The sequence below is a fragment of the Labeo rohita genome, unplaced genomic scaffold (assembly GCF_022985175.1).
Source record: "Labeo rohita strain BAU-BD-2019 unplaced genomic scaffold, IGBB_LRoh.1.0 scaffold_106, whole genome shotgun sequence".
Taxonomy (NCBI): domain Eukaryota; kingdom Metazoa; phylum Chordata; class Actinopteri; order Cypriniformes; family Cyprinidae; genus Labeo; species Labeo rohita.
The window spans coordinates 295,752-308,559 of NW_026127186.1; the positions used below are offsets into that span (position 1 = coordinate 295,752).

The window sequence follows — 12,808 nt, forward strand, 5'->3', positions numbered from 1 at the left end:
AGATGTTGAGATTTATTAGTTTAGGAGTGTACTATTGTTATATATTGTTACCTGCTATTAACAGAGTTACAAGCCTGAGAATTTTTTCTTGATAAATTTACAGACAGTGAACTTCAGCATGTGATGTAGTACTTATCCATCATTGGGCCAATTGGTTCTGAGCACGAGCATGTGTATGAACTCAGTGTATGAACTTAAATATATGTAGCATCAAACCACCAAATCATTTACTTGCCTTAAATGTCCAGTCAGTTTTGCATTGTTGATCCAGTTTGCGGTTAAGTATTTTGAGAGTAAAATACCATCTTCATACAAGTAAAATAGTCAAGTCAGAATACAGGCAACTAAAACAAAATACACTGGTAGCCTAAGAAATTTGCAGAGCAGACAACAGTCTGGAGGGATTTTAGAGAATGGTGCAGAGATCCGAGATGAATAGAAATACTGCTTCAAGGTGAGTGGAAAGTGGCAGTAAATGATTTTATTTGTTAATGCGGTACCATTCTCTCAGTGAATCTTTACGTTTTTCAATATCAAGGCAATAACAAAAAACTGGTCTTGGCAGGTCTTAAAATTTGGAAAATAAAACCTCAAATGAACAACAACACATGACATATCACACGTGTCATTATTTATTTAACAAAAATAAATCCAAAACGGAAAAGCCTTAATGTTAACATAGGAATTAAGAGGCTAAGTAGCAGTCAGGCACTGCTGATCAAATGCCTTTGATTCACTGATCGTCAGTGGAAGACATTCAAGACAGACACCAATCCTCATACCTCATACCAAAAGTCACACATGCTGGTGGAGGGCTGATGATTATGGGCTTGTTTTGTAGCCACAGGATCTGGGTGCCTCACAGTCATTGAGTCAACCATGAACTCCTCTGTATAACTCTGTATAAAGCATTCTAGAGTCAAATGTGAGGACGTCTGTCAGACAGCTAAAGCTGGGCCAAAATTGGGTCATGCAACAGGTCAATGATTCTAAGCACACCAGCAAATCTACAACAGAACAGCTGAAAAGAATCAAGAAACCTCATCCTAACTGAAATGCTGTGGTGAGAGCTGTGCATAAACAAAAGGTTACAAACCTCAATAAACTGGAGCAACGTTGTAAAGAAGAGTGGGCCAAAATTCCTCCAGAACAATGTAAGAGACCGATAAATTCATACAGAAAATGATTACTTGATCTACAGGCAGTTGAATCATAGAGAGTGTCCTTGGTTTGTGTCCAAGGCTTTTCCAGATTTTTTTAATTATGGTCAAATAAGTTATGACACGTGTGATATGTCATGTGCTGTTTTTCGTCAGAGGTTTTATTGATAATTTTTTTTTATCATGTCCTGAATACAGAAAACATCTCAGGTTATGTATGTAACCCTGGTTCCCCGAGGGAACGAGACGCCGCGTCCGAAAACGCTATGAGAACGCCTTCAGCGTGACCACGCTCTGAATCACATGGGTAATCAGTCCAATGAAAAAGCGAGACGTCATAGGCGGGGTGACGTCACCAACCAGGAAGCTATAAATACACGTGCGTCAGAAACCGGCGTCAGCTTCAGGAGAGAAGCAGCGCTCGCAGGGATGCAGGATGAAGGCCTCGAGACGCGGCGTTTCGTTCCCTCGGGGAACCAGGGTTACATACATAACCTGAGATGTTCCCCTTCAGGAACTCGGGCCGCGACCAAAAACGCTATGGGAACGAGATGCCCATGCCACCAGAATCCAAGTCCCTGCCTAGAGAGAGCTAGGACGAAGGACAGAAGAGCCAGGAGCGGCTTGCAAGTCCAGGTCATAAAACCTGACAAAAGTAAGGGCGTGGACCATCCCGCAGCATTACAGATGTCTTGCTTAGAAACACCTTCAAGAAAGGCCTTGGAGGCAGAAACACTCTGGGTTGAGTGAGCCTTGACCCCTAAAGGAGGAGGGAGACCAGAGGACTCATATGCGCAAGTGATAGCATCCACAATCCAACAGCTCAAAGTTTGTTTGGTGGCCGGAAAGCCTTGCTTAGCCGGACCATAGCAAATGAAAAGTTGATCAGATTTTCTCCACATGGCAGCTCTGCGGACGTATGTGTCTAGCGCTTGAACTGGAAACACACAGTTTAGCTTCTGCTGGTCGGGCTCCCAGAAGGGAGGAGGACAAAATGCCTGTAGTACGACTGGCCGTGGTGCTGAGGAGGGGACTTTCGGGATATACCCCGGACGAAGGTGCAAAAAAGCTTTTGCCAGACCTGCCGCAAAGTCCAGAAAAGAAGGGGCCACTGAAAGGGCCTGAAGATCCCCAACTCTCTTTAGAGAAGTAATTGTGATAAGCAAACTGTCTTAATCGTAAGGTGACGATCAGAAATTTCTTCAATTGGCTTGAAAGGAGGCCTACAGAGAGCCTCTAGCACCAGCGACAAGTCCCATGAGGGAACACAAGAATGTACAGGAGGCCTAAGCCTCAGTGCACCGTGGAGGAAACGTGAGACAAGGGGGTCTTTACCCACAGAGAGACCACCGAGAGGGGCGTGGTAGGCTGCAATGGCCGCCACGTAGACCTTCAGGGTGGAGTGGGATAACCCTGCGGAAAGCCTGTCCTGCAGGAACTCCAGCACTGTACCAACTGGGCAGTTAACTGGGTCATGCTGGTGGCGTCCGCACCAAGAAGTGAAAAGCTTCCACTTCAAGGCTTATAGTTTCCTCGTAGAGCGAGCTCTAGATTGGAGGATGGTCTCAACAACCTCGGTTGAGAGACCGGAAGCTAAGAGTTGTGCCCCCTCAGGGGCCACACCCAAAGCTTCCACAGCTCCGGGCGAGGGTGGAACACAGTGCCCCCTGCCTGTGAGAGGAGATCCCTCCTGACGGGAATCTCCCATGGAGAGCCGTCGAGGAGAGAAATCAGGTCCGAGAACCAAACTCGGCCCGGTCAGTACGGGGCTACTAGAAGGAGGGACACCCCGTCCCGGCGCACTCTCTCTAGAACTCCCGGGAGCAGAGCAATCGGGGGAAATGCATACAGACAAAGCCTCGGCCACATCTGTACCATGGCATCCAGCCCCAGGGGAGCTGGATGAACTAGAGAGTACCAGAGGGGACATTGCGTGTTCTCCCTCGTGGCAAAAAGATCCACTTGGGCTGGACCAAAAACTCTCCATATCTGCTTCACCACCTCGGGGTAAAGCATCCATTCCCCGGGCCTCGGCTCCTGTCTCGACAGGATGTCACATTGGGGAGCACACAAGGATCTGGTGCGGCAGCTTGTACAAGGGGCGCGAACGCAGACCTCCCTGGTGGTTGATGTAAGAGACCACCGCCGTGTTGTCGGTGCGAACCAACACATGACGGTCTCTCAGGTCCGGGAGAAAGTGCTTCAGCACTTGAAACACGGCCAGCATCTCCAGGCAATTTATGTGCCATGTGAGTTGGTGACCTCTCCACAGACCGCGGGCAGTGTGGCCACTCATGACCGCACCCCAACCGGTGAGGGAAGCATCTGTTGCTAGCGTTACGCGGCGACAAGGAGCTCTCAGCACCGGGTCCTGAGAGAGGAACCAGGGATTCCTCCACATGTCCAAGGCACGTAGGCATCGCCACTTGACCTTGACCATGCGAAACGGGTTTCCCCTCGGGGAGAACCCCCTGGTTTTGAGCCACCACTGTAGGGGTCTCATGTACAGCAGGCCAAAAGGTATCACGTTGGACGCAGCTGCCGTCAGACCCAGCAGTTGTTGAAACTGCTTGACAGTGAGTGACCGGCCTTCTTTGACTCTCCTGACTGCAGCGAGGATCGACTCTATCGGAGCAATGAAATACCGGCTGTAGAACCCGGACTCCCTGTCGTGAGGAGAGACCACCTCGATGGCCTCCTTCCTCAGAAGAGAAGCTACTTCTTGTTCCATTACCAGACCCTGCTCGGGGCCCACCAAGGCGGGGGAGACCCCGATGAATGGCGGCAGAGGAGCGCCGAACTGTATCCGATACCCTCTTTCTACAGTGTGCAGGACCCAAGCAGACACATTGGGCAGTAGTTTCCACGCTGCCAAATGATCTACTAAGGGAACCAGCCTCTCGAGACTGGTCTCTTGTGTTTGTTGAGCCGCTAGAACGATGTCCTGTAACGGTTCCCCGGCAGGAAGCCCCTGAACTGGCGGCCCCTGAGACCCCCTCGGGGGTGGCGAGCTCCCCGGCCCCGCTACGTTTCCGGGCGAAAGAAACCGAGGTATATGCTTGCTGGTCTCCTGAGGGCACAGGGGGGTGGCGGACACCGAAAAAAAAAAATGCAGTGCACCCCGCCTTTCCCCCCCTGGGGCTGCTGAACTGTCAGGACCGCTTTGTCGAGGACTTCTTAGACTGCAGCACGACCCTCAGGTCGGACCTCGCCTTAGAAGTTCCCGACTTAGAGCGTACGACCACCCGCTCTCGATGGGGAGGAGTGCGAGTGGCCATGCTCTGCTTCTGTGCATCTCTGTACGAAGAGCTGGTAGACGGCCAAGGCTGCTCCTGCCCAGCAGCCTCGTGAGCTTGAGAGGGAGGAACCGCTGGAACGCCGCCGCTTATTTACGAGCCTCCTGGTACCTGTCGACGACCGAGTTGACGGAGTCGCCGAACAGGCCAGAAGGTGAAAGCGGGGTGTCCAAAAGGAAGACCCTGTCCTTTTCTTTCATATCGGACAGGGTCAACCAAAGATGTCTCTCCGCGGCCACTAGGGCTGCCATAGACTGCCCAATAGCACGAGCGGCCTCCTTAGTGGCGCGGAGAGCAAGATCAGCGGTTCTCCTAATCTCCTCGATGTCAGCGTCCTTAATCTCTTCTCCCTCATCCAGCTCTTTCAGCAGGTCAGCCTGGTATGCCTGCAACACGGACATCGTGTGCAGACACGCACCAGCCTGACTTGCCGCCGTATACCCCTTGCCAACCAACGCTGAGGTGACTCGCAGCGGTTTGGTCGGCAATGCCGGAGCCTTAAGAGACGATGCCGAGCCGGGGGACAGATAGCTGGCGAGTGTCTGTTCCACCCGTGGCATCGCTCTATAGCCGCGCTCGTCCAACCCCGCAATGCTGCCATAATTGTAAGAAGCAGGGACGAACAAGCGGGCTGAAAACGGGGAATTCCACGATCTCGACACCTCGGTGTGGAGATCGGGAAAGAAAGGAAGGCTCCGGCGGGCAGGACCGGACCCGCGGGGAATGCTGGTGAAGGCTCCCTCCTCTAAGAGAGCCTTCCGGGAGCGGAGAGTGCACATCGGGAGACGATCGCAGTGCCCCGCTCCCAGACAAACCACACATAGAGGGTGTGTATCCCCGCTCTAAAACATGGTTTGTCTACATGCTTGGACTTTTCAGACATTGTGCTCAGAAAATAAAAGTGGTGCAAACTAGCAACCAAAACAAGACAGACACAGAGCGCTGCTGAAAGACAGAAGCTGACGCCGGTTTCCGATGCACGTGTATTTATAGCTTCCTGGTTGGTGACGTCACCCGCCTATGACGTCTCACTCATTGGACTGATTACACATGTGATTCAGAGCACGGTCACGCTGAAGGCGTTCCCATAGCGTTTTCGGACGCGGCTCGAGTTCCTGAAGGGGAACCGAGGAATTCAATAGAATGTCCTAACTTTTTCACACACACACACACACACACACATATATATATATATATATATATATATATATATATATATATATATATATATATTTTTTTTTTTTTTCCACTTTAGCTTGTGTACTAATGTACCTTATTCTAGAAACTGCCATTGTATACTGCAAATATTGTTGATTTTTATGATAAATTGACAGGCCTCTTTGAATTGTACTTTTAGCTGAATGGATACATCTAAATGCTTAAAAGTATGGTTGACAGTAAAAAAGCAGGACAGCATAGAAACTCTATTTCCTTTTATTGGACACAAATGAAAACCCAGCACGAGTCATATTACTCTAGAATATGCACAGAATAACACAAGGCCGTCAGATCAGCACTGATTTCCTCCTCATCCTCCAGTCTCTCGTTGGAGTTTGGCCTTGAGCTGGATCTTACTTTTAATAAGACCATCACATCTCTCCTCAGCATCAGAGAGATTTTCGGATTCCTGTTCACTGAGATAGATGAAGTTAATGACTTATGTTGAGCTGTAGAGGCTATTTTTACTGAAAAAGAACTAAAGTACTCACAGCAGCTACTTAAAGTTGAAGGTCATTTTTCTCTTGAAGAAGTGACACCATTTTCTCCTCAAGCTCCTTCTTTTTGGCTAGTGCCTTTGCTAGATCCTCCTTCGTTTTCTCAAAATTCTCCTTCATGGCTGCCATTTCTTTCTCAGTCTCTGCACTCTTCAGAAGAGGCTTGATCTTGAAGTAGAGCTTCATCCATGGCCAGTGTTTGACATTCATTAATGAACAGATGTTGTATTGAATGGCAAAATATGACTCTCTGTGAAAGAGTTTCTGGTTTTTGTTTGGCCAAAATCTTCAACTTTATTTTCTTGTATATCAAATAATGCAAATTTCACTCATCTCCTCTCCATCATCTTCACAAACTCTCTCCTCATGAGGAAGCCACAACAAACAGCATGTTCCATGAAGATATTGTGTTAATTTCCTACCATAAATATATGAAGACGCAATTTTTGATTAGTAATATGCACTGCTAAGAACTTAATTTGCACAACTTTAAAGGTGATTTTCTTAATATTTTGTTTTGTTTGCACCCTCACATTCCAGATATTTAAATAGTTTTATCCCAGCCAAATATTGTCTTATCCTTACAAGCCATACATCAGTGGAAAGCTTATTCGTTCAGCTTTCATACTGTATGATGTATAAATGTTAAATTCGAAAAATTGAAATTGGCAAAATTATAACTGGTTTTGTGATCCAGGGTCACATTTGTGAAGTTGATGCAAAGCTGCTCCAAGCTGTTGAACTGATAAATGAACAGAGGCAAGTTCTTTCTGCTGACTGTCATCTTTTATATCTGGATTCTTACAGAGACATGAATGACTGATGCTCACATCAAAGATCTCAAATCCAGCGATGTCCAGCACACCAATGAAGAACTGTCTGGGCTGCTTGGTGTCCAACATCTCATTGATACGGACGACCATCCACAAGAACATTTTCTCATAGACAGACTTGCAGAGAGCCGAGACTGCATTGTTCACCTGAGAAATTCAAAGGTCAATGTAATTGATATTAGACTGTATTTTTTTCCAAGTAAATTTCTGGGTTTATTGATCTATTGAGTAGGTAAGTGATCACCTGTGGTACTGTCTGGCCTTTGGTCACCATCTCGTTCCCGACCTTCACTCTGGGGTAGCACAGAGCTTTCAGCATGTCAGCAGAGTTGAGGCCCAAGAGGTAGGCGATTTTATCGGCCACTGAGGAAGAACAGTTTTAGGCATTATTTTCATTAGTGAAGTCAATGTTCGCATGCTAATTTGTGATAATAATACACCCTACCCTCAGTGCCATCTGGTTCGGCCTGCTCCTCTCTCTGCTTCTGTTTGAACTTCATGTTCCCAAGATGCATCACAGCACCCGTCAGCTTGTAGATGCTGATTTTCTCATCAGCATTGAAGCCCAGAATGTCAATGGCAGTCTGTTTTTACACCAACCAAATAATTCACATCATGCAGTTCATATTGCATGCCATGCAGTATTTACACCAGTTCATGCAATTGTTCTTCCTCTTAATTTTATGTCAGAAACATTGCTTGTAATCTGAAAATACCATTAGTGCTAATAATAAACACACAGTTGTCCACATACATCTGTGGCAATGAACTCCTCCACATCATTGATGCTCTTGACAGTGATTTCACCCTGGCTGATCATTGGATAGTCATAAGGGTTGGTGGTGATGAGCAGGGCCTCTGTAAAGGATTGATGTGCAGCATGTTAACAGTGCTCTCAAACAAGGAAATAACTGAAACACACAATCCTGTAGATTTCTCACCGAGCAGCTCTGGCTTGTGTCCAGTCATGAGCTGGTAGAAGATGTGGTAACTGCTCTCAGCAGACAGCTGGAATGTTACTCTGGACTTTTCCAGCAGATCTTTAAACAAATGGTAACAAAAGACATTTGAGTTCAAGTTAATTATCCACTTGTTAAAATATCTGGTTTAAAACACTGTTTACTCACAAGTTTCAATATCAGCTGAGGCCAGTTTTCCAGTGGTCACAAAGTGAATCCTGATGAATTTACCCTACAGACATGGAAATGTTTAGAACAGTTTAGAATTTCCCAGATTTGTAATGTTAAGTGAACTTGTATAATGCACTTCATCTGACCTCAGCTACTTACAAAATGAGAGGAGTTGTCATTCCTTACAGTCTTGGCATTTCCATAGGCCTCCAGCAGTGGGTTGGCAGCAATGATTTGATCCTCTAGCGACCCCTGGTGAGCATTTAAGTAATTTCTTCATGTATTCAATTCTGTCACTGTACTTTGGATAATACTTGATTGTTTAGTGTTGTCACCTGGGCTTTGCCAGAGACAGGTTCTGTCTTCTTCGCTCCAGACAGCGATTGTCGCAAAGTACTGAATCACACGTTTGGTGTTGACAGTTTTTCCTGCACCAGATTCTCCACTGAGTGGATGTGTTAAAGCAGGAAAATAATGTATTTCAGATTATTAGAAATGGCTTGTTTGATAAATCAGTTTTAATGTTAGTGTGTTTCTTTAAAAATTGTAATCATCAGACAGTACAGTTACTTGCACACATACGTTCATTTTGGTGGTGTGGTCTTAACCTTGTGTACATGGCCAGAGGAGAACTGGCCCCCCGACTGAGCCTGGTTTCTCCCAAGGTTTCTTTCTCCATTTTATCACCGATGGAGTTTTGGTTCCTTGCCGCTGTCGCCTCTGGCTTGCTTAGTTGGGGACACTTTCTCTTAACACAATATTGCATTTTATTTTATTGTTTTTGATTAACTACCTTTACCTAAAAAGTGAGTGTTTACTGTTGCCTTTGGCATTGTTGATGTACTGTTTCCTATTTAATACTGTACAGCCGCCTTGTCACAATTCTGTATTGTTAAAGGCAGTATATAAATAAAGGTGACTTGACTTGACTTGACATGCAGCACTGTTAATAAGCAGCTTTCCGTCCCTTTAGTTATCTTGTTTTTTCCAGCACGTGTCTATAAGAATAACATTTATGCACTGACATGTCCACATAAGCCACACTCTCCAGCAGAAAAGCAGTTGTTTTAACCTGCTTTGTTCCATTCAGTTACACAGCCTTCACGTTTACATGTATCAGAGTGCTGCTTTCTGCAAAAACCCTTGAATAAGCAGTTTTCTTATGTGATTGTAAATTCACTCCTTTAACTTTTAATTTTAGTCCGTAGTCTATTCAGGATATAATCAGGATAGAACAGATAAGGATAAAACGTGATTTACTTAGACTTGTGTAGATCATCCATGCTGTGTAACATGGCCATGTCCTCAATTTTGTCAAGCTTGGGAGGATTCATTCAGCTTCTTTCACTGTGAGTGTCTAAAACGTTTTCAGGATGGCTAAGACAATTACCAAACTTGACAGTGTTAGATTCATGTGGCATCTAGTTTTACAGTCTGTGGCAGGGGTGTCAAACGCCTGTTCCTGGAGGGCTGCAGTAGTTCCAACTCTGCTCCAACACACAAACCATGTAGTTTTCAAATGAGCCTGAAGGACCTGATTAGATGGATCAGGTGTGTTTAATTAGGGTTGAAAGCAAGGAAAGGACATGATGTGTGGCAAAGTATGGTGACCCATACTTGGAATTTGTGCTCTGCATTTCACCCATCCAAGAGCACGCAAACACAGCAGTGAGAAGTGAACACACACACACACACACACACACACACACACACAGACACACATGTTTGTTTTCGTGAAATGTGGGGACTTCTATAGTTTTTATACTGACCAAATGGTATTGTCTATCCCCTAACCCAACCATAACCCTAACCCCTTACAGGAAACATGTTTGCATCGTTACATTTTCAGATAAACATCATTTAATATTTTTTATATTTTTTTACATTTTGGGGACCACAGGCCGGTCCCCACAATGTCAAAAATTTCAGGTTTTACTATCCTTGTGGGGACATGTGGTCCCCACAATGTAGCAAAAACAAGTACACACACACACACACACACAAACTCTGCAGGGCTGTGGCACTGTTTGACACCCCTGGTCTATGGCATTCTTAGAGGAGTCTGAAACAGCATCTTATATAGACAGAATAATGTTCACTGAGCAGAATGCGTGAACCTTTATAAATAAAAAGAAAATTTGAAAATAAGCCACCGATACTGTGATTAAAATTTGTACTTGATTTATTTATGGACATTACTTATGATCAAGCGCCTTAACCTTGAGAAAGGGTTGTTATGTGACAGTATCAGTTACTGGAGTTCAGACATTGTTTGGGTCTTATGTTGAGCATAAGCTTCTTCAAGTGTCTTGGCACTACAGTAGAGCCCAGTTTAGCCGTGGAGGAGCTCTCAAATGTCACTGGGATTCTGTTGCCAGAGGCCTTGGAAGCTTTTTGTGTGACAAAGCAGCAGATTTGGGCACAGCAGTTGTCATTCTGTGAACTTGTGCATATGGTGACACGTATAGCCAAACCTATGAAAGGGAACAAGGCGTGTTTGGTGGTATTTCCAAATCAATAACAGACTAAAACAGTTACAAGCAAACCATCCAACAAAGCTTTTGATATTCTTTATGCAAATTTTTTTCATGTAGTGGTCTCTTATTGGCATCCTAATCAGATGAATAATGGAATTCACTAATACTAAATAAGACATGTAGCAGTTTTTAGACATGTGTAGCTTTGTTTTAACCATGCATTTCTCATCCATTGCTCATTTATTGTTTGTTATTGGTAAGTCATACTTTTAGGTCTGCAATGTCTTAGGGCTTTACCAAAGAGTCTGTTTTAGGGCTGGACGACATGGCGATATGTAACAACGATACAAGTGATCCTCCGGTCTAGCTATATTGTATTTATAGGGTTAGGGTTAGGTCTAGCATCTATATCAATGCCGCAAGGCATTCAAATTCAATCATGATTCAGATGCAATTATGTCTCGAGTGATGTTTCTGAGAGGTAATGAATGCATTAAAGCATGAACTCTCCCCTGATTTCTACAGCGGTCTTGATGATGGCTTGACGTTGAGTGTGCCGTGTACTTGACCTTGGATCGTGCCCTTGTCCTTTTGCTTTGCCTTGCAAGGACAATGGCCTTAGGACAGCTTTCCTAGAACCTATGAAAAGCTGGCAGGAGTCTGTGGAATAAATTCTAAGGCGTTGACGCCTCATAAGAAGGGAGCATATGGTCAGTAAAATTCTAAGGCATCTTTCCCCTATGGGTGGACATATTAGGACTTTACACAAATATAGCTGGTCGGTCAGCAATACCATCAGGGCTTTGCCATTTGTCAGCACAGGTCACAAGAGTTATTGTGGTGTCACGTTGAAAGCTTTAATATCAGATGGTCACTCGCTTTAATCAACCCTGTCTCGTACACGCACATTTAGAAGACTATTGTAAGAAGCTGTTGTTTGGCTTTCCTGTTGTTGACATTCAGTGGAAGACAGCTGAACTGGCCAGGTAACATTCTTTAAAAATTTATAATTATTAGCATGTGTAATTGATCTTGCAAACATTGTTTGGCCTTTGGATGTTTCATTGCGTAAGTGATTTACTTCACAAGCATGAGTTAAATCTTTAGACAGATGTATTGTTGTTTAAACATGAAGATTGAGTGTTGCTGATACAGTACATGTTGCAATGATTGCATCTTTAATAATTTCAGGATTATTTGTGCTTCTTCAAGGGACAGGGTTTTTGTGATATAGGCATTTGTGATGGGTAGCAGGAACAGACTATATTCTATATTCAGGTCTATATTCTATTTTAAGATGGATAAACTCTTTAAAAACTGTTAGCTGATGTATTAACTAATGTTAATGACTGAAACCTTATTTGAAAGCGTTTTCATTTTCTCTGCGTTTTTATTGTCTTTGCTCCTCTCGTGAACAGAGCGTTGTCGATGTATGCCGTCCTGTGCTCTCCAGCTATTCACGCTCTATACAGATGTACTGTACGTGTCTCCAATCTAACAGCTGCAGAGTAAATATAGATTTACACACATTTATAGTTGTTAATTTGGCTAATATGTCCGTCATTTTGGACTTTTCCATTACTGATTTCACTGTGGAGAAAGTAATGTGCCATCAACCATGATGATTAATGTCACATTTCCAAATGACCAAATTTCTGTTTTAAGAATGTTAGAATTTAATATCTAACTTCACTGACTGCCGAGATTCGATTTTAGTTGAGCGATGGAGCGCAGAGTCAGGATCCTGGACCATTGAGACAACCACACACAGAAAAGGTGCAATTCACTCAAAGGCGTTTATTAAAGGAAAGACACTTATATTTATATGATAAAATGGGGAAGTGACATCAAACATCACACCCTTCAAGAAACACACAGTACATCATGTTCTATGAGTCTCTACTCTAGACTAGACGTATGTCATGTCTGCTTTTCATGTTAATATGAGAAGGGCACAGGAGGTCAAGATTATTACAATCTCACAATGGCCACTTTAAGACAGAATGTCTTACATAACACTCCTGTGCCTCGCATAAAACAATCGTATTAATATTACTGTTAAATCAAAAATACACATGAATATATGACTAATATCACTGCAATTGAATACATGTAATCATCTGAAATGTATTTCTGATTATAAGGATATAAAATGCTATAATCATTTCTATGATTATCAAGCAATCAAGCAAAAATA

General features: G+C 44.2%; 1 protein-coding gene and 1 pseudogene across 1 annotated transcript in view; one reads left to right on the forward strand and one right to left on the reverse strand.

The window, feature by feature from the left end:
* Positions 1-6,174: 6,174 nt before the first annotated feature.
* Positions 6,175-9,468, reverse strand: LOC127157378 (myosin heavy chain, fast skeletal muscle-like; annotated as a pseudogene).
* A 2,575-nt stretch (positions 9,469-12,043) lies between these two features.
* LOC127157379 (myosin heavy chain, fast skeletal muscle) overlaps positions 12,044-12,808 on the forward strand; it is a 13,229-nt gene continuing 12,464 nt past the window's right edge. Inside the window, exon 1 of the mRNA XM_051100616.1 lies at positions 12,044-12,090. Coding sequence (XP_050956573.1) covers positions 12,044-12,090 — 47 coding nt within the window. The remainder of the gene's footprint in view (positions 12,091-12,808) is intronic.